The sequence below is a fragment of the Dipodomys spectabilis genome, unplaced genomic scaffold (assembly GCF_019054845.1).
Source record: "Dipodomys spectabilis isolate Male_0828 unplaced genomic scaffold, ASM1905484v1 ptg000145l, whole genome shotgun sequence".
NCBI classification, from domain to species: domain Eukaryota; kingdom Metazoa; phylum Chordata; class Mammalia; order Rodentia; family Heteromyidae; genus Dipodomys; species Dipodomys spectabilis.
The window spans coordinates 13087129-13109580 of NW_024870822.1; the positions used below are offsets into that span (position 1 = coordinate 13087129).

At 37.3% G+C, this 22452-nt stretch overlaps 2 protein-coding genes across 2 annotated transcripts; both read left to right on the top strand.

Annotated features, from left to right (window-relative positions):
* Positions 1-953: 953 nt before the first annotated feature.
* Ccdc179 (coiled-coil domain containing 179) lies at positions 954-5737 on the top strand. The gene is made up of 4 exons (XM_042691749.1): positions 954-998; positions 3175-3219; positions 4885-4989; positions 5558-5737. Exons 1-4 carry the CDS (start codon positions 954-956, stop codon positions 5735-5737), a joined length of 375 nt encoding a protein of 124 aa, XP_042547683.1.
* Positions 5738-12844: 7107 nt separating this feature from the next.
* On the top strand, positions 12845-19769 carry LOC122117811 (small VCP interacting protein). The gene is made up of 4 exons (XM_042691661.1): positions 12845-12999; positions 15896-15946; positions 16445-16558; positions 18703-19769. The coding sequence occupies exons 1-4, from the start codon at positions 12946-12948 to the stop codon at positions 18715-18717; spliced, it is 234 nt and encodes a 77-aa protein (XP_042547595.1). The 5' UTR covers positions 12845-12945; the 3' UTR covers positions 18718-19769.
* The last annotated feature ends 2683 nt before the right edge of the window (positions 19770-22452 follow it).

Below are 22452 nucleotides of genomic sequence, written 5' to 3' on the forward strand. Positions count from 1 at the left end.
GTCCTTTGCCATGCAGGAGCTCTGCAATTCCATGAAATCCCATTTGTCCAATCTTTCTTTGATTTGTTGTGTTTCTGGGTCTCTATTAAGAAAATTTCGGCCTGTGCCAAGGAGACCTAGGGTTTTTCCTATTCCATCCTGTAATGTTTTCAGAGTGTCTGCTTTGATTCCGAGATCTTTGATCCATTTGGAGTTGATTCTGGTACTGGGTGTTATATAAGGATCTAGCTTTAGTTTTCTGTCAGCACCATTTACTGACGAGGCTGTCTTTCTTCAGTATTCACCCCAAACTTTCTGTGCTCTGTGGAAATCTCCAATTCCACAGCTTTTAGTCCTTCACCCACTGATGGTGGGACATACAGATGGAACTTAATTATGCCCAACACTGTTGAACAATTCCTTACATGACTCAAGAAAATAACTGGATTCTTAACATCTTAGAAAGAAGATACCATCATAATTAACAACTACCTGAAGGTAATATAGTTACAAAAAAAAGTGAGCTAGATTTTAAATCCAGAAGGTCTGCTCCCAAGCATGCTTTCTGGATTGCAGTGCCATACACTGCTCTTGAAGCGCACCCTGGCACCACCGTTCAAATGAAAAACACTCACATCCCTCCCCTCCCCATGTTCCAAACATCTCTATTTGTTTCCGTGTTATCTCCCTCCAGGAGCCTCCTCTGAGGCCTCACAGCACAGACCTCCCCTTGTCAACAAACCTTTCCTGTCTCTTTCTGTCCAGGAAATGATAATAAGGGAGTGTACATAATCCTAAAACATTTGGAACCACTAAGGGCTTTAGGGTCCTGGCCTTGAGACTGAAGAAATGGGTGGGGCTCATTCTGTAAGAATAAGAGAATTATGATGTTACAGGGTGGGGCCTGGCTTGAAAGCTTGGAGGGGCCCGGGTGGCTGGCAGTGGGCACCGGGGGCCTCTTCAGGCTCTACAGGATGTGTCTACGTTTCAGGGACGACGATCCGACCCAAGTCTACCCTGTGAGTTCTCCCAGGACCTTAATACTGTTTAAGAGACCTGTGCTCCAGATTTTGCCCTCCAAGCCTAGTTGGCCAATCCCACATCCATTATTGCTGCTGGGCACATCCTGGAGGACGTGCACAGCACTAGAGTTACTAGGAGTCAAGCGAGTTTGTCCTAGTCAAAGACATTGACCTGCGCTAGAGTGCGGTGTTGGAATTACAGATGTGGGCCGGGGGGGGGGGGGGGGGGGGGGAAGGGGGGAGAGGGAGGGGTCGTGTTGTCAAGAGTGAGATGCAGAGATTACTTTGGAGGTTAAAAACCTGCATGAAAATGAGAAGGGGGTGTTATTAAAGAGTTTGAGCCGGGCGCGGGTGGTTCACGCCTGTAATCCTAGCTACTCAGGAGGATGAGATCTGAGGATCGCAGTTCAAAGCCAGCTCGGGCCGGAAAGTCTGTGAGACTCTTATCTCCAATAAAAACCACTAGAAAACCAGAAGTGGCGCTGTGGCTGAAGCGGTAGAGCACTTGCCTTGAGAGCACAGGGACAGCGCCCAGGCCCAGAGTTAGAGTCAGTTTGAAACTTAACGGAAAGAGGGGAACATAGTAAATGAACAACCAAGCTCCTTTTCCTCTATCACCTCCAATACCTCAGGTTACTCAGGCTTTACTCAGGTTTACTCAGCTAGGTTCAATCCAAGATACCCAAGCCGGAAGCACCCTGGTACCACTAACGACATACCAACAATTGTGAATTTTACCAAGGACATTGTTCTGCCGGGCAGACTCATACTGTCATCCTAAGTACTCAGGAGGCTGAGATCTGAGGATCATGGTTTGAAGCCAGCCTGGAGAGGAAAAACTATGAGACTTTAGATAGATAGATAGATAGATAGATAGATAGATAGATAGATAGATAGATAGATAGATAGATAGATAGATAGATAGACAAAACTATGAGACTTTATATATATATATACACACACATATATGTGTACATATATACATATATATGTATATATATGTTTTTATTGTAAAAATACAGAGGGGTTACAGTTACATAAGTAAGATAATGAGTACATTTCCTATCGAGCAATGCTACCTCCTCCTTTGATTTTCCCCTACCATCCCTTCCCTCCTGCTTCCCCAATCCACCCCCCAGGAGTGAAGTTCATTTTCAAAATAGTGTCTTGTACATCTCATTGTTACAATGGGTCAGCCTGTATCATTCTTTCAGCATTTTGGTATTTCCCTTCCCCTCCCCAAATTAGAAAAATGTATATACAAGATTCAGGGCACCACAGGGGAAGAACATACAAAAGAAATTTTAAAAATCACATAGTACATTATAAATACATTTAAAAAATAGCAAGAAAGAAAAACCCACTTGTGTCCCTATCTTGGGCTTAACATCATCTTATATGGTCAAATGTACATAGTTTTTTTCCTTTAATGCTTTATTTCCAAGAAACCACCACAAGACTAGCATTGGTTCTGTGGCTTACGTAGTAGAACACTAGACTTTAGCAAAAACAAATCTCAGGAACAGTACGAAGGCCCTGAGTTCAAGCCCCAGAAATGGCACACACATACACACACACACACACACAAATAAATCTTGTTCTCTCTCTCCTGTAAAATATTTCACAACTGAGTCTTTTTCCTCATAATATTGTTTCCATCTTCTTTTTATTTAACATTGGCTTCTTATTATTTTGCCTTTGTAGCTGATATTCATAATCCTGTATTTATCAATAAAATTAGTTAAGCTAAGTGCTGGTGGCTCACTCCTGTAATCCTAGCTACCAAGGAAGCTGCAAACTGAGGGTTAGTGCTTCAAATCTAGTCTCAGAAGGGAAGTATTTGAGACTCCTATCTCCAATTAGCCACCAGAAAGCCAGAAGCAGAACTGTGGCCCTAGTAATAGAGCACCAGCCTTGAGTAAAATAGGTAAGAGACAATGTCCAGGCCCTGAGTTCAAGCAAGCCCTTGTATTAGAATAGAAATGTATATACATTTACATATATATGTAAATGATATGTAAATGTATATACATTTCTATTCTAATATACATATTCTATTCTAATATACATATATGTACATATATGTATATGTATATAGGTTTTCTGTTCTAGTACTGCTTTCTCTTGACTTTCATGTGTAGTCATGTGTGTTTTAATTTTACCTGTTATGCAGGAAGGGCCAAGAATTCATCACCCTTCAGACGTCACTACCAGGCAGGCAAGTAATGTTTAAATACATTCTGGCTGTTTTGTCAATGTGACTTTTTTTTAGCTTATGCTTTTATGAGTGGTGATCCCTACCATTATATAAGCAGGTGTTCTACCACTTGAAACATGCCTGCAGTCCAAGATTGTTCTTAACTAGATACTTTTGCAGTATCTTTCTTGGGACCCTTGTCAATCTTGTGACTACCATGGAAATTTGCTTTAAATAGGGTATACTGAATATCTTATTTGTAGTTTTTAAATATAGCCTAATATATTTATAAAAATGTGACCATGCATAATTTGTAAGATGTTGTAATAAAATATACCCACAACTTAAGAGTGAATATATGATGAGTCCTTGTGAGATCTCTGCATTTCATCTCCCTGCATCTCTCCTACAGGTAACTTCTATATTGATTTTATTTTCACCACTCTATTCTTTTGAGTTTTTTCTCAGATATTTGCCATTATAAGGATATTATTGCACTTTCACTATATTTTGAATTTGACTGATGTAATCTCACACCTAATTTAGCATACTATTTAACTTCTTTTCAACATTGTTTCCTAAGATTATTCCATATTACTCTTATGGACTTGTGTTCCTTTATTTTCATTGCTCTTTAATATTTCAAGTGGAACAGGTCATTAATTCTTTTGTTCTGGAGACCAGATATTACCTTGTTTTGATTTTAAGAAAAGGGATAATATCAGCATTCTATTACATCTTATTTTTCATGAACAAGAGGCTTAACTCACCATTTAGGAGGGGAATGACTGGGTCATGGGGTAAATGAACATTTCATGTGTTTTAAAGCAATACCACATTCATTATTAATGAAGTTGTACTAATTTATATGCATAATGGCAGTTAATACAAGAGTTGTCATTATTCATCTTCACTCTCCTCTAATCATGTATTCTGATATCTTCAAAGCATTCTAGCTAATGTGCCATACAATGTCAACACAGAAATCTGAGTGGGAAATGTAGCATGTAAGAATAAGAACTATGTTTTCTCATTTCTATAAAGAAATTGTGTCCCATGTCCTTAATGCACATTACGTTTACAATAAAATTAAACACACATATCCATGCCAGGGACTAAAAATGTGTGCAGTGGTGATGCAGGACTCAAGAACAAATGTTCTCTGGGTGCTGGTGGCTCACGCCTGTAATCCTAGCTATTCAGAAGTTTAAGATCTGAGGATTGTGGTTCAAAGCCAGTCCAGGCAAGAAAGTCTGTGAAAACCTTATCTCCAACAAACCACCAAAACACTGGAAGTGGAGCTGTGGCTCAAGTGGTACTACAGTGCTACCTTTCTTGAGGTGAAGAGCTCAGGTACAGTGCCCAGGCCCAGAGTGCAAGCCCCACAACAGACCAAATATATATATATATATATATATATATATATATATATATATATATATATATATATATACTGATCAAGAATATTCTCCTTTTAAAAAAAAGCTTGATGAGGAGCAATTGTGTTTATCTGCAGATATGAGCCACATTGTTGAAAGAAATGTTTGTTTCTCATTTCTCTCAATTATAGACACCATATCTATATATGATACCTTACAATGTCTCTTAACTATATACATCATATAAACAGTATGTTACTTTTATGTTAGAAAGGGTATGACTTGGTTTAATTCTCTGTTCCTGAAGTCCATAGAGAAACGTATTCAGTATATGCAAAACCTCAAGAAAGAAAAGAGGAAATTAAACAAACGCTTTGCAAGGCCCACCCCTCTGCCAGAACCAGGACTCCATGTAAGTAAACAGCTGTCACCAAAACTAACAGATTGTAGAAGGCTAGCGTCCTTTTTTAATTCATCTTCTACTCTTTTATTCCCCCATTTTCGGTGGAAAAAAATTATTATTTAAGTTCTGGGGAAAGTATCTGAAAATTCTCATGATCAACTTCTCATTCTTCAAATCTTTTTCTTAATTTTTTTTGCATTTGTCCACTAGTGATAATATGGCTTGATAAAAGTTTGATCTTTGAAACTGTCTTGTTCTGGATTCCAGTTCTTATTTTTCCATGCTAGCTGTCTAGCAAGGCCATTCACTTAAATTTTTGGGTTCTATTATTTAGAAAATAAATTACATAATCTCCTGGAAAGGGTTTAATTAGTCTAGGTCTTCATACTTGAAAAATCAGAAAACTAAATAGACCAGTTATAACTTATTCCATCTTGTCATTTCACTTGACAAGGATTTAAAGGTTCTAGCACTCAATTTACTATATTGTACATGAGTATTGTGGCTTGCATGTAGCATGAAATTATATTTCTTATAGACAAACATAAACCCTATGCTTCAATTTAAAATCCTTCAGGTACTTGAGGAGAACTACTACTTTCTCCCAATTTCAGACTTTTCTTCAGAGTTAAAAATCCAGTTAACTTACCTACTCCTCTTTCAGCCTGTTTATAAACCCTGCTTCTGTCTAGCAATCTGGAGAATCATTGCTGTATTTCATGAAGAAAGTTATTTTATCAGCTTTACTAAAGTATAATTTGCATCTAACAAAATGTTCATATTTTAAATGCATGCTATTTTGCTTCAATATAAATGCATTCAATAAACATTATGACAACTAAGATTATGTTCATATGCATCACTAATCAAATTTTCTTATGTTCTAATTTATGTATATGTGGGGTATATGTGTGTATGTATGTGTGTGGCTGGTCTTGGGCTTGAACTCAGGAACTGAGCTCTGTTCCTGGGCTTTTTTACTCAAGGCTAATGCTCTACCACTTGAGCCATGGATCTACGGTCAGCTTTTGGATAGCTAACTGGAGATGATTCCCATGAATTTTCCTGCCTGGGCTGCCTTTGAACCACAGTCAGATCTGCTCCTGAGTAGCTAGGATTACATGCATGACCCTAGCACTTGGCTCTATTTTTTGTTTAAATCAGTACCTTTTAAAATAGTAATAGTAAAATAGTAACATAGAAAAGTACCCTCTTTTTCCTGCTGCTGGTTTCTTTATTAGTGTCATCTTGTGTTGCTCTGATATAGTTGTCACAATTGATGAACTATTATTTCCTTTAAAGGTCACAGATTGTTTGTATTGTTTGTTTAACTTTGTTTCATGCATTTCTATGGGTTTTGACAAATACATGCAGGTGTTTATTCTTCCCTATAGCATCGTATACAGCAGTTTCACTGCACTAGAAATCTTCTCTCCACATGCCATTCATCATTTTGATTTCCTTCCTTCACACTCTGGCAGTGACCTTTTCCACATAGTCATATAGTAGAAATAATACAGGATGTGCCTTTCAAACTTGCTTCTTTTTACTTAACAATATGATTTCAGCCTCCTTGTTTTAAGCTAGCTTGATTAAACTAGTTCATTACATCACTGAAAAATAATCTACTTGATGGTTGTGACATTTATTTATATATTTTGGAACATATTGTTTGCATCCAATTTGGGTCAATCCTAAATGAAATTCCTATGCAAATTTATATGTTAGCCTGTTAATATTATAAGTTTTCAGTTCATTTAAATGAACATCTAGGGTACAATAAAATAAAATTTTATTTTATTTTATGCTATGGTTATGACGATGGTTTGTTCTATGAAAAAAGAAACTGCTAAACTTTTCAAAGTATTATTCTGCGTGGACACAGCAACAGTTGAGAACTCCTGATCATTCAAATTCTCAGCAACATTTGGTGGTATCAAAGTACTACATATTAGCCATTCCCATTAATATGTAGGGATATCACATTTTAGTTTTAATTTCAGTTCTCTGTTAACCTGCTATTGAACACCTTTTTATATATTTATCTTCCTTGTGTATAATTTCTTTGTTAAGGCCTAGTTTTTAATTCGGTTGTTTAAGTCTATGTTATTGTTGAGTTTTTAATTCTTAGGATATCTTAATAGTTCTTTATCTGAAATATGTTCTATAAATATTTTCTCCCAGATGGTGACTTTTGTTTAGCTTCTTTTATTTTATTTTTTTCTGCCAGTTCTGAAGCTTGAACTCAAGGTGTGAATGCTGTACCTGATCTGTTTTCTTACTAGTGTTCTACCACTTGAGCCACAGCTCCACTTTTGGCTTTTTGGTGGTTAATTGGACAAAAGAGTCTCACACAGGTCTTTCTGTTCCAGTTGGCTTCAGACCATAGTCCTTGGATCTCAGCCTCTGAGTAGCTAGGATTTCAGGGGTGAGCACCAATACCCAACTTTGTTTAGCTTCTTTTCCCAGTTTTCCTAGTATAAAACCTTTTAATTTTTGTGAAGTTCAACTTACAAGTTCAACTTTTATGAATTATGATCTCAGTTGTTCCTCTGAAAACTTATTTCCAACTCTAAGTTTACAGTGAATTTTTCCTGTATTATTTTCTACAAGTTTCACTGTTTGGTATTTTACATTTAGGTCTGTGATCTGTTTTGAGTTGTTAGTGAAAACTACAAGATCAATGTCTTTTTTTGTTTAAGATGTCAAGACTTAGTAATTTTGTTGGAAATATTTCTCTATTGCAATACCTCTGTAGTATCTAAGATCAAAAACTTATTTTTTCTTTTATTGTATTAACAATTCTCTCTGAATAATTAAGTTTACCGTAACTTCAAGAGTTATCAGTGTTCTACCAACTATTCTACTTCTTTTCCTTTACTGTATAAAACACATTATTTGCTGATATCAATCAATAACTTTCTGAGATTTTTATTGGGATTATATATATATTGGGATTATATATATATAGGGTCTGAAGACTACTCTGGAAAGAATAGACATCTTAACAATATTGCCTTCAAAAGATTAATGTATCATTTCTCCCATTTGGATCATCTTTAATTTTTATATCAGATTTGTGACTTTCTTTGCCCAGATATTATATATTGTTAGGTATGTATCTCAGTATTTCAATGTTAAACTTAAATCCTGCAATTTTAATGTAATTGCTTTTTTATTTCCAGGAGTTTTATTATTAGTATTGTTGACCGCAATGGTGATGATAACTTTTCCTACATAATCATATTATCTGTAAAGATTAATGTTCATTTTTTCCATTCCAATGTGAATATCTTTACTTTTTGTGTTTTATTGCATTATCCAGGATTTCCAGCACAGTGTTGGGTACACATCTCAGGATGTGAAATTCTTTGTTTCCAATCTTAGCTGAAAAACCTGTGTTTATACCATTAAGGAAAATGTTAGGTATAGATTTTCAGATGTTCTTCATTAAGCTGAGAATACTGTCTAGATGAAAACTTCATTGAGAATTACCACAAATGGAGGTTAAGTTTTGTTAAAGGATCATTTGGCATCTGTGAACAACATATTATTTTCTATATGATACATTACAATAATTGACAGTTGTTGAACCACCCTTACATACTTGTAATAAATCACAGGTTGCTTTGTACAGTACTTCTTTTTTTTTTTTTTTGTCAGTCATGGGGCCTGAACTCTGGGCCTGAGCACTGTCCCTCAGCTCTTCAGCTCAAGGCTAGCACTCTACCACTTGAGCCACATACCACTTCTGGCTTTTTCTGCTTATGTGGTGCTGAGGAATCGAACCCAGGGTCTCATGCATACAAGGCAAGCACTCTACCACTGAGCCACCTTCCCAGGCCTGTACAATACTTCTTATACATTTAGAACAGTTAATATTTATGGTCATGGGAGTTAGTAGTTTATTATTTATTATCTTTCTTTGGTCTGACTATGATAATAAAGACCCTACAGAGAATTAGGGGTTTTTTTGTTATTGTTGTTTTTATTATTGTTGTTGTTCCAAAGTAATTGTAGATATTGATAAAATTTTCATTGTAAATGTCTGATAAAATTTAGTAATATAATCATCTACATCTAATGCTTTGTGTTTTGGGAAAATTATTAATTATAGATTGAATTTCATGCAGAGACAGTGTCCTAATAAGATTTCCTTGCTCTTGTGTGGTACATTTTTTCTTTCCAATAATTAGTTTCATCTACATTATTAAGTTTATGGCCATAGAAATTTTTTCGGTATGATTTTTTTTTTTTGGTACTGAGGACTGAATTCAGAACATTGCACTTCTTAGGCAAGCACTTTGCCACCAAGCTATATCCCAGCCTCCATAGAATTATTTATACTATTTACCATCTTTTATGTCTTCTGAATAAGTAATGGTGAACTTTTATTTCTGATCTTAATAATTCACTATTTTTTATTTATTCTGGTCAAAGTTTTATCAATTTTATTGACATTTTTTCAAGAACCAGGTTTTGGTTGCATTGAGTTTTCCTCATTATTTTTTTCTCATTTTATGCCTTTTGCAAGCTATTTCCTTAGAAAAACCATCACTACCAATATCATCTCCTCATATTTTATTCCTTTAGTTTGATATCTGACTTCAAAGAAGTAAAACAACAATAAATTTCAGTGTTTGGGGATGTAAACAAACTTGATGTTGAGATATCAACAGAAATGTAAAAAACATGAAAAAATACTTTAATTTTGTGTGTTGAGTTGTATATAACATAGTATATTCCTGATTTTAAAATCAGGAAAATATAATTATATATATTCATGGATATTAAAATTAAATGTTTGTCAAGAATATTTGTTTTATCTCTTATTTTATGTATTTATAGTGTTCAATTTACTCTGAGTTATATGAATCTAATTTTTCTGGGGAAAAAAGCCTCACAAATGTGTAGAATGTTTCCTCAATCACAAAATACAGGACTTGGAAAAGAAAATCCTTATGACCCTCTGTTCAGAAATGACCTAGGCCTCTTTCAAAACTGATACCTTTGGTTTCTAGAAATTCTTCATGCTTGCAGGATTTGGTAACAGATTCACAGAGGATTGTTTTATATCAAATCTGACTCCAAAAATAAGTTTTTAAAACAATAATATCTATATCTGGCTTCTGTCTGACTATGAACATACTTTTAGAATTAGATTCCAGGTTATTGATGATTGTTAGATGCAATAATTTTTGTATGAAATAATCTTTATTTTAAGGAACTTGTGAGATTATGTATAATTTGCATAAGCTTTCTTATAATTGAATTTCTTTTTCTTTGTGTGTTTTCATTTTGTCTAGTGGACATCTTAAGAAACCAGGAATTGTACAGAAAAAAAAAAAACAAACCATGTTCCAGGCCAAAATCTGTGAATTTTCAACATCAAGCACAGCGTGTCATGATTTGATTTCATTTGAAAGATAAAGGCAGCCCCAGGCCATTGCACCAAAATAAACATGCATTTAACATCCAAAGGGCCAGTTTAATTTTTTATCACCTAATATAAATCACTACTGTTTATCTTCTGTGGTAGATTTGAGATGCCTTGCTTTTCAATAAATAAGAAGAGAGCATGGGCATTTGGAAATAACAAGCTCTCTCACTTCTACTGATCAATAATCTTATATACATGACACAAGGTACAGAAAACTAAGGGAATCACAGAAACAGCAGGGCAAAGGTTGAACCAATGCAACATTGACACTCACTTAACACTATGTTGGATATGAACCTTACAACTTTGGGAGGAGGGGAATAGGGAAGGGTAAGCGGAGAAAATGAGGATTGGGGTAACTGTTTAAAAACAAATATGCTCTTATCTTATGTAACTGTAACCCCTGCCTATCACCTGTTCAGTAAAGATGAAGAAAACAATGAGCTTATGATACATTTGTACATTTAAATTTGACTTATTTACATATTGAAATGTATGCTTAATAGCAGAAATAGACTAAAGATATAAAGATATATTCATTTATAATTAGTTCTATCTGTAATTATAATCTCTGGCCTTGTGTGTCAACATCCATAGCTCTTAATGGTTGAACATCTGTTCAACCTGTGAAAGCTCATTGGCCAGTGCCCAGTCTCTAGTCTTGCCCCTTGACTTCTCTACATTTTACAATTCCCTCGGTTTCTCCACTGCCTCTATTCCCTATGTCTGCCACCAGCTGTTTTCTGGATCTCTTCCTGTAAGGGTTTGCTGCTATTACTGCCATTGTTGCTGCTGCTGTTTCTGCTAATCTACTGTCTTCATGTTACCAGCTCAGTCTGCTCTGTTTATGATAAGGATCGAAATCAGGCAAAGAAAATACCATTGCAAGGAAATTTTAATTGGACCTAAGTTACACCAAGGCTGGTAGCAGGAGGCTGGTTATTTAGCCAGGAGGGAATGCCTTGCCTGGTATGCAAATATAGTGATTGCCACTCACCAATCACACTGCACAACTTCTAGTGCCACCAATTACGTGACTTCTGTAAAGACCAAAAACAAAGACTTTGGCTGGAGCTAATAATCACAAGCCTGCTCCTGTGTCACAGCAGAAAATGCTGTGAAAATAGCTCCAAAGTGAGTAAGAGGTATCCAGAAACAACTTGAAGTTTTTTCGAAAGCAAAAGGTACTCCTTCAAACTGGAGGGAAGATACATTTAAAAAAAAAAAAATCAGCAAATAAAGGCCAAAGTAAATTTATCATGAGCAGATCTGGAGGAGGAAGATCTACAAGTAAAGAATGGCATTGCTGCTGGTCATCCAGGGCTCACACCTAGAACCCTAACTACTCAGGAGGCTGAAATCAGATCTTTGGTTGAAAGCCATCAGGGGCAGGAAAGTCTGTGAACTTTTCACTAAACTACCAAAAAAGCCAGAAAGAGAATTGTGGCTAGAGGGCTAGACTTGAGCAAAAGAAGCTCAAGGACAGTGCCCAGGCCCTAAGTTTAAGATATATGTAAAACTATGTAGATATAAAGCAGATATATGTAAAATAGCGAGTAGTTCTGGAAATAGTTGTACATATAAACGTATTTTTCATTCTTTATGTCTTAATTTGTTTTAGGCAAAATTAATGTGTGGAATAAAAGCATAATATCTGAGTGTGGAAAGGCAGTATAGTTACTGAAAGGTTCTTACATTTTATATGAAACTATACCAACAATCTACTTAAACAATATCTTTAAAATACACAAAAGGATTTCAACATGCCAATTTATGAATGCAATGCATCTTGATCAATGTCGCAATAACTTTGTATTGTGAGCAGTTTCCCTGCTTCAAACTCTCAAGCAACCCGGTGTCTTAACGATATGTATCTATCTATTGTACATAAATAGCCCAGGAGCCATGAGTTTTTGTATTTTGCCCCCAGCTCCACCGCGAAAGACACACAGGGGGCCGTCATCAACTCGTAGCAATCGATCCATTTCGGCTTTTTAATTGCTCAGAGGCTCCAGTGCCAGCTCTCCCGGGGCATCACCATCCCTCATTTATGTATACAAGGCAGGCTAAGGAGAGCAGCAGAGAGCTGTGACGCTCTAGTCCCTTCCCGGAGGCAGCCTTTTCCTGACACCTAAGTTTGGCCGCCTGGGCATTGAGCAAACTGGGTGGGGCGGGGCCTGGCTCGATCCCTAGGCTTAGGAGGCGGAGTCAAGCTGTAGCGGGAGAGGTGGAGCCAGCAGTGGGGACGAATGAGATGGGTGGGGCGGAGCTTTGGGTACCGGCCGGGGCGTGGAGCGCCAGAGGATTGGGGCGTTACCGTAGGGGGTGTGGCATAGCCGCAAAGGGGTGGGGCGTTGCCATCGAGGGGGTGGGGGTGGGGTGTCGCGAAGGGGGCGAGGCCTAATGCAGAGGCCCCGGCAGGGTGGGGGCGGGACAAGCGCCCAGACCTGCGTCAAGTGTCACCTAACGCCGTGAGCGTCGCCCGGCCTGGGCGGGCGGGGTCGGGGACCCCAGGTGCGGTCCCCATGGGGATGTGTTTTCCCTGCCCCGGGGAGTCCGCGCCTCCCTCCCCGAATCTGGTGAGTACGGCTGCGCCCGGCTCGCTCGCTCGCTCACCTGCTCCGCGGCGGGGTGCGCCGGGAGGCCCGGGCGGCGCGCGGCGGGCCGGGTCGGCCGTTGGACCGGGTGGAGGAGAGCGGAGACGCCCGGTGCGGACCTCAGGGTTCAGGACCCCCCGAGGACCTGCATCTGGGACCCTCGGGGACCGGCCGGCGCCTTGGCCATCCCACTGCCCTGACCGGCGGGGAGGGGACAAAGAAAGGAAAGATAAAAGCCATGCCCTCGGTGGGCCCTCGCGGTGTTGGGGGGCTTCCCGCTCCCCTTTCGCTGACTTTGGTTCGATGAAGTCTGCAGGACGGGGTAGCAGCAGGGTGTGGGCGCCCCGGCGCCCCGGATGGGCTCTTAGGGGGCCCCTGGGAAAATGTTCCCCTTGACGTGGGTAGTGCCCTGCGAGGTGTGCGTTTGTTTCCCTGTGTCTCTACCAGCTCTCTCGAGAAGGTGATGGTGGAAATCGCCTGCGCCCTTGTTGGAAACCCAACGACTTCCATTTACTATGTATCTCAATACTTCCTTTAAAAAGAAGTGCAGAGTGAGGCCCAGAAGGTAAAATGTATCAGGTGGCTTTAGTTAACGAAAATAGGGAGCACCCAGTTCGATCTGAAATCCAGATAAACAAGAGAACACGTTTTTGAAGATGAGTTTCTACCACTGCAACCTTTTATCCAGGGTTTACCCCAAAAGAGGGTTGATTATCTGAAATGCGGATTAAAACTAGGTGACCTGTAGTATAGTTATACTTTTGTAGCATTCTATTAAAGCAAGGAGACTGGGTTTATGCCTTCCCCTAGATAATTGGCCCTTGATTTCCCACCTGATGGTTTCCCTAGATGGTTTATTTTTATTTAACCATTCTATGAGGTTTAAGTGTCCTCATCTGGTTTGCTTATGTGTAACACTTTGGTTAGGTTTGATGCCACACACCTTATATGGTTTGGGCCTATATAAACTTTGTCCTAGTTGCATTCGAGGCTGCTGGTCTTTGAGATCAGAGTCTACCAGCAGTACTTTGGTTCTCCAATAAAAACTCATAATTTGGCCTCTTAAGTGGTGGCTTCTCTGTTTCTCACAACTGAGTTTCCTTACAGCACTATTAACAATATGTTTACATTCATATTCCTTAGGAAAGTAAAAACCCCAAGTTCCTCTCATTTATACTATAAGATACTTGAGGAAATACATTAATTCTTCAGCCATGAGATTATAGGGGTTTAAAAACTCATTTATTAGGGGCTGGGAAGGGGGCTCAGTGGTAGAGTGCTTGCCTTGCATGCATGAGGGCTCTGGGTTCAATTCCTCAGCACCACATAAGCAGTAAAAAGAAAGCCAGAAGTGGCAACGTGCCCTCATTCAACCCATTAGCTACTGCTGTCACATTTTTTTTCTTTGTGTGTACAAAGACTTGAACTCAAGGCCTGGATGGTGTTCCTTAACTTTTTCACTCATTTTTTTCACTTGATCTACAACTCCACTTCTGTCAATTGGCTGGTTAAATGGGGGTAGAGTCTCACCAGACTTTCCTGTCCAGGCTGGGTTTTCACGAAGATCCTCAGATCTCAGCCTCTTGAGTAGGGAGGGCTACAGGTGTGAGCCATTATAGTCTAACCACTGTTAATTTTTTTTTGTTTTGCTGTTGGGAAGATGCCATTCTGTCAGCACTGGTTAGTTTACACTACCCATGCTTCTTTTGAGAACCACGCAACTCAGAACCATGGAGTTCAACGCTGGAACCCAATGAAGCTTTTCCTGATGACCCTAGATCTATATATTCTATCTATACTATCCATCCAACCACCGATAACACCTCTATTACACTTTTGTATTTCCCAAAACAACTACTACCATCTGAAACTTATCTTGATTATATTTATTTCTGTGACTTTTTTGGAGTTTCAGCTTCATATGCAAGGAAATCTGTACGTTTTTACACTGCTTGTGTTCCATTGGCAAACTGGTGCTGAGTAATTTGTCCAGTGGATGAATGTGTGTATTGTGGTATGAAAACAAAGAACTTACTGCCACCACTTTGCAAGAAAATGCTATTGATTTAATATATTTAGTAATTCTATAATTAAGCAGTCAGTATATGGCATTAAAAAAATACTATTTGCTGACATGGAGGACTACCTCTCATAAATGTACTTGGCCTCTGAAAATGCCCGCCTATTTTCAATCTCCTTTTAAGCTGGCAGTACCAAGCCATGTTATTTCCTTCCTTGTAATTTTAACCACAGCTTACCTTTCTATTGCCCAAACTGTAAGCTCTTACAAAGAAAGAATAAAAGAGAGAAAAAAAGATTATACAAGTCATCCTAGTCAGATTTATTTTAGCATATGTGATTTTGAAGATCTAGTAACCATGAGAGTGAAATTCAGAAAACAAACTGTTTTATAAATTTAGTGTCTAGTGTATTTTATAAATGCAATGGTGGAAATGTTTGTAGTTGTTTTGTTTGGGTGAAGGGGCGAGGCCCTTGCTTTGTATCTCAGACTGGTTCAGAACTCCTGGCCTTGAAGGATCCTCCCCGTCAGCTTTCCTGGTAGTGAGGCTTGAACTCAGGGCCTGGGTCCTGCCCCTTAACTTTTTTGCTCAGGTTGACACTCCCCCACTTAAGCTATATCTCTACTTTTCCAGCTTTTAATAGTTAATTGGAGATAGTTTCATGAAATTTCCTGTCATGGTTGTCATTAAACCATGGTCCTTGCTCAGTCTCCTGAGCAGCTAAGTTTACAGGCATGATCCACTGGCTTGTGGAACTATATATTTTTTTCATAGATTTTCTATAAAACGCACATCTATAATTTACATATGATTGTGTTTGGTTTTATCTTGAAACATTTTTTATCCATTTTCTTTAGGAAGAAAAAAGAGCAAAGCTTGCAGAGGCTGCAGAGAGAAGACAGAAGGAGGTAAGATTAGCCGTAAAATTATGCCTGCTTAGATAAATAAGTGTGCACTTTATTTCCACAAATGTCCAGTGCTAGTAGTATTCTGTAATGTAAATGATATCCAAAATAATTGTGGTTAAAGAAAACTTTTCAAAAGGATTTCTTTTTTCCATAAACCACATACATCATTTTACTGTGTGAAAACTAGCCTAGAGATATGTTCTTCAACTTAAGATGACCCTGGATGAATTTTCTTCCTTGGGATAAAATAAATGCCCTCGCCCTGTAAAACAATGACAAATGTGAAATAAGCTTAAGAAAAAAATAGAATTCTATCCTGGCAAAGTATCCAATGAAGACATGGCAGTTTATTTTATCAAAAGTTACCGTAGAAGTACTTTTTGTTTGCAAAGGTAAACCAATTTCTCTCCACCAAAGAAAAGCAAAAGCAAACACCTTTTGGACACCAGACACCAACTTTTGTTGTTTTTATTTTCCATCCCCTTATCAAATCTAAAGGCTGCATCTCGGGGAATTCAAGATGTTCAATCTGTGGAAGAAAAGAGAAAGAAAAAAGAAAAAATAGAAAAACAGATGGCCACATCTGGGCCCCCACCAGCAGGTGGACTTAGAGTAAGTATTAATATTGACATGAGCTTCAACTTCCTGGGTATTTCTAAAAAGTTATATAGCGATCCACTCAATAATTTTCCCTGGCAGTATATGATGAGAAAATTTTGAAGTAATTTAAAAACATAGTTTGTGTACATTATTTATTTTAGTATTCATTGAAATACTTTTACTTCTTTATTCCAAAGTCAAGTGTGTCAATTTTTTCCCCTAATTTTCTTAATCCTGCATCTTAGTACTTTCAGACTTTAATGCTCATCTTACATGGAATCAAAATTTCAAGCAATAGAGAGAAGTGTGAAGAATATAAAAATCACCCAAGTGGGGCTGGGAAGGTGGCTCAGTGGTAGAGCACTTGCCTTGCATGCATGAGGCCCTGGGTTCGATTCCTCAGCACCACATAAGCAAAAAGAAAAAGCCGGAAGTGGCGCTGTGGCTCAAGTGGTAGAATGCTAGCCTTGAGCTGAAGAGCTGAGGGACAGCGCCCAGGCCCAGAGTTCAGGCCCCACGACCGGACCCAAAAAATAAAAATTAATAAATAAAAACCACCCAAATTTAATTTTGGAAGACATCATTTCTAGTCCCTATTTACTCATTAGTCATTAACTTGGATTGCCCTAAAAATTCCGTACAATAGTCTGAATATTTTCATGCTGTGTTTTGCAATCTTTGATCTTATATTGTCACCTATTATTAGGATTACATGTCAGATTATATGCACAGATGTGAATAAGACATGCCCTACTTATTTGTCACAGTACTAGACCATGAGTCAATACTGTTAATCAAGGTCATTGAACTCTAGACTCTATATTTTAGCAGAGTTTCAATTTTACATGATATAGTTTAGGAAAATGGTAGTCCAGGCATTAAGATTGTATTTATGGTCCGTGTGCAAAGAAAATATTTTCTAATGTGTGTTTGTGAAAATGTGTGTTGGCCATAAATTACAGCCAATAGCCTCGGTAGATCCTAGGCAGAGCTGATTCTGGATCAGGACCATTAAATAGAGATGACCATGGCCCGTGTTACATTTAATTTCAATTAAATTGAAAATAAACCATTTTTCTTTAAGCTTTTAACAGTGTAAAATAATTGACAGCAATACTGAGGCATGTTATGTGACTATTTGGCTTAGGTTCTTTTCTTCCATAAAACAGAAAAATCCATATAGATTGAAAAGGAATTAGGCCTCCTGGTACTTCTAGTCCTCTCAACATGGCTCAGAATTTCTTCCAGTGTTAAATATAGCTTGATTTTTTTCCCTCTGACTCCTTTTGTGAAAAATGAACCCCCTCGCCAGCAAGGTGGAAGGTCACAGGAGGGTTTTCTCACAGAGTGCCACACTGCCGCCCACCAGGAGTCATTCTCACCTCTCCCACAGCCTGCTGGCTTCACAGGGGCAAGATCCTTTCCCTTTGAACACCTGCCAGTCCATCGGAGCATAAGGTTCTGGAGAAGTGTTTTGGAGGCTCAGAGATAACAGAACGTTTTAGTCCTCAAATCTGTTGGCCTATGGTCCTGGAGTATTGCTCTATGGCTTATTCAACAAGCCTGGAGTATCCCCCAGATTAGCATGATTCTTGCAATGAGGAAACACATCCTTTCCCTATCTTCATACCTTCCTCATATCCATCTGCTATCAAAGGTTCTCAGGATAGCTGGCATAGGTGCTGCTCACTGCTTCTGGCAAGGAATCTTAGCTGAAGAAATCCTGCAATCTCCACATCAGGATGCAAAGAATCCTGTCCCGTAGGACAGGAGTAGTGGAGACTACCTCTAATGCAGTTGTCCTCCACCCTGGCTGCATATCAGTCTCAAGGGAAAGGTTCTCAAAAGAGTGATTGGACCTTATCTACAATCAAGGGCCTGAGAGTGGAGCTAATCAGAATTTTTAAGCTTTTTTAGACAGTACCCTATGTATACTATGTGTCACATATCCACTGATCTGTCCAGAGATTTAGTCTTTTCTATCTTCATACCATCATCTTATTTCCCATTAACTGTAATGTAACAATTTATTATTAGCTGCTCTTCACAAAACATTTTGCGTCTCTATGACCTATATTCTTCTTTTCCATTGGAATAACGTTAGGTGCTTTTAAGTAAAAACTTACTTTTGCTCCTGTATTTCTGTCTTTCCTTAGTGGACAGTTTCGTGAAGCATAACATGAATGGAAGAGTATTCTGCCAATAACTGTTCTACACCTGCAATCAAACAGACTTGCTCGATTTAACTTCCTCTCGTCGTAGACATGAACAGCCAAACTTTGTGTTATTAGTGCCTGTAAGTGCAGTGCTAAATCCATATGGAAAATAATGGTAAAAATTTTGATTTTTCAAACTTAGAAAATGGGCAGACCCCTCATTAAATTTTTATTTTGCTGCACTTGCTGCTTTTCTTCAGGAAGTAAGTAATTTGCCATTTAAAAAAAAACATGGGTCTAAATACTAAAAATGACATAAAACTGCAGCATATATCTCAAATACTTAAATGATCAGTTATATTTCCCTTCTTTATAAAACGATCTAGCTACTTAAACTTGTGCTGAGTATCCTGTATCTTTATTTCACTATATGTAGATGTTTGTTTAAACTTACAGATTGAGTGCCTTTAAACTGATAACCAGGGAAAATCTTATAATGTTATTTGAAGGGCTTATGTGCAGGAACACTATGAATTTTTATAACTTACTAAGGAATGAATATTCATAGGCAAATGCTGAATCTCTTCTAATTTATTTTCTACTTCAATAGCTTATTAAATTAACATACTGTGTTTTACATTATAATAAGGCTTTTCTTTGCTTGTTTAAAATTATATATTAGTTGTATCATCAAAGATTACTACTGTTAATATCAGACTCAGCTTCATACAGATCTATGCTATAATTGAATGAAGTAAACCAACCTGGATTAATTATAAGGAGTGGTAATATACTTATCCAAATTTTATAGACATTTTTACCCTTTTTTATTTGTCAAAGAATAATTATAAAGTTTATGTTGATGTGAAGCTGCTAATGTAGTTATGAATGTAAGAAAGAGAAATGTATATTTAAAATGTCTGCTTTAAACATAACCTATTAGGGGATTCTATATGATGTACCCATAAAAACTTTATAGACTTAAATGTATTAGGAATGTGAGATTTATGTCATTTGTTCTTTTATTTTTCTTTTTAATGCATAATAAACTAAGATAGAAGAATTACTATTATGGATTTTTGGATGCTAAGTCTTTAGAATGGCAAGCACTACAAACTTTATGTAGATATGAAGTGTCAATAGGGATGTAAATAAAATACAACACTCACTTGACTTAGATAAAGGTAACTGAGCCACTATCTCACTTACCCTCTTACAGGCTTGTGTTTTATAGAAGTGTATTATACAGTACACTGGCCTTATTTAAAGATTTATCGCAGGTAGTTTTGACCAGGAAGAGTTACAAAAAACCATTGTTCATGCATTACATGGTCCAAGTAAAGTGGAACAATTCACACTCAATCCTGTGGTTTGGACAGTTGTGTATAAATTCCATTTCATCCTGAGCATTTGTGGTGTAACCTGAATGGTGGTCTCCTGGGAACTGTATACACTTGGATACCAATGATCTGCTATACAAGTCCTTCTTAAAGGGTTTGAATTCTAGAGCTAGTATGTAGCTCAGTAGCAAAGCACTTACTGAGCAAGTGTAGTATTCTGGGTTCATCCCCAGTACCAAAAAAGAAAAGACAAAATAAAAAAGAGTTTGACTTCTAAACTAGGTCTATTGACTCCTCATGGACATCCTTTCTATTATATGAAATGTTCTATAAATATTTAGGAAAGAAGCATATTTGGACAGGGTATGTTTTCCTCATTTAGAGGATTCGTGATATTTTTGTTTGTGAAAGAGAATGAATCATTGAATTACATTTCATAAGTAATTTTTTTACTTCATTAAGAAGATAATTTTTTCAACACCAAAAAATGACCATTAATAACTAAAGTAAATATAGAACCAGAACATATCATCTGTAATTCCCTTGGTATAGCACAAACTATTCAATCTTTCCTGTGTCATAAGGTATTTGCACTTCTATTGTTTGCACAGAAGGCCTCTTCCATGGGATAATGTTCTCTTTCTAATGCTTAATTATCTACTGTGGAGGTATGAATAATGGGCATATATATTGCTTTCTGGGAGAAGGGGGACATGCTTTTCTGCCAGCTGCGGCCTGCCTCTGTGGGTGGCATTAGATTTCCCCAGACCATATTGTGACAGACACTAAGGGAGTGACATTCAAATACTAACATTTTTAGAAAAAGAAAGGGAAGAGGGGGAACCAGATGCTTGATGGAAAACTAATTAATTCGTTTTAGAATTAGAATTAAACACACACATATCTCTCTAGATGTTTCTTTCAGAAAATTATAAAGCAGTTCCTATGCAAAATTTAAAAGGAAGTGAATTTTCCATAGTTTATATTTGAAATAACATAATGGCACAATATCACATCTAACCCCCTCCCATCCAAATTCCTGAAATAGAACTGATGCAGTGAGATGCATAGGTGTAACTGCTGTGAAAATGTGAAATGTTTACCCCATACTTTCTTAATTCTAATAATCAGATTATTAATATGGCTGATTGTTAAATGATATATAATATCCAGTTCTTTTGTAACATGTTGAATGTTTTAAAAACATCTACACATGATTCTATTTGACTAATTGTATATGGGAATGTGATTTAGTAATTTTCCCACATGTGATTTTGCTATGAATATATACTTCCCCTTATTAAAAATGGCTTTGTCATCTTTGTTTGACAAAAAGGTATCTTTAGTATCTTAACTAATTAAGACTTGGGCTGCTGTTTAGGAAGCCTTTCATCTCTTTTGGATTAGTCTATTGGGATGATTATGCAGTATCTAGATTTGTAGATAAGGAAAGGAGAAACTATATCATTAGTCTTCTGTTTTGTGTTTTTAACAGAAATACTACTGAAATAAAAATATCACTGATATTCCATGAGAATTTGCATAAGCTTTGATCTAAAACTTTGACTTGTTTATTTTCACTGATGAAAATGCTGATCCTTAGAAGATGTAAGTATATCTTGTCAGTCTTGAATAATTTCTGAATACATAGATCAGCAAGAGATAAAAATACCTGTGAATCTATATTTAAAGAAATATTTATCTAGCATCTTTTTCATGAAAGTATCTGCAATTCTCTTAGATGCTACACATGCTCTAAGGCTTGTTATCTAAGCTGATTCTGCTACAATAATGAGACTCTATTCTTTGCTTTTCTAGAAAACCACTGATAAAAGGCATTTGTGTGTATAGCAAGTTTGAAGTTTTGTTTTTACATAGAAATGTGTAACACAATAACTTGGACACTAAACTTCTAATAGGACATTTTATTATGTTGCTCTCCCTCATCTAGGTACATTTGATTTAGTAAATATTGCTTCATAATATTATAGTGTCATTTTTGGGTGTTGTTTTAGTATAATGCACCTTGTTTTCACTTTTAAAAATTATTACTTGAATCAAGGGTTTCAAATTTGGCAAGTCAGATTATGAGCATAATGCATTTTGAGCAGTGTCATCCTTTTATCATTCTCCTCCATCTCTCCCAACCCCACCCATATCCTAAATTACATGATTAGGAAAGGCCTTTCTAAGGGCTCAATAGATGGATATTTGGATATTGACGTCAGTATCCATCTATAGTCCAGTTTCTTTATCTTTGTCTAAACTTAGCCTGGACAGAACTTTCTGTACATGCCATACAGAACTAGATGGTGATACTGGATGGTATAGTGACACTCCTGGCCTGATCTAGCTCTTCATGCTGCACCTTCAGATATTTCCCCCACTTATGTGGGGGAAAAGGGGTTGC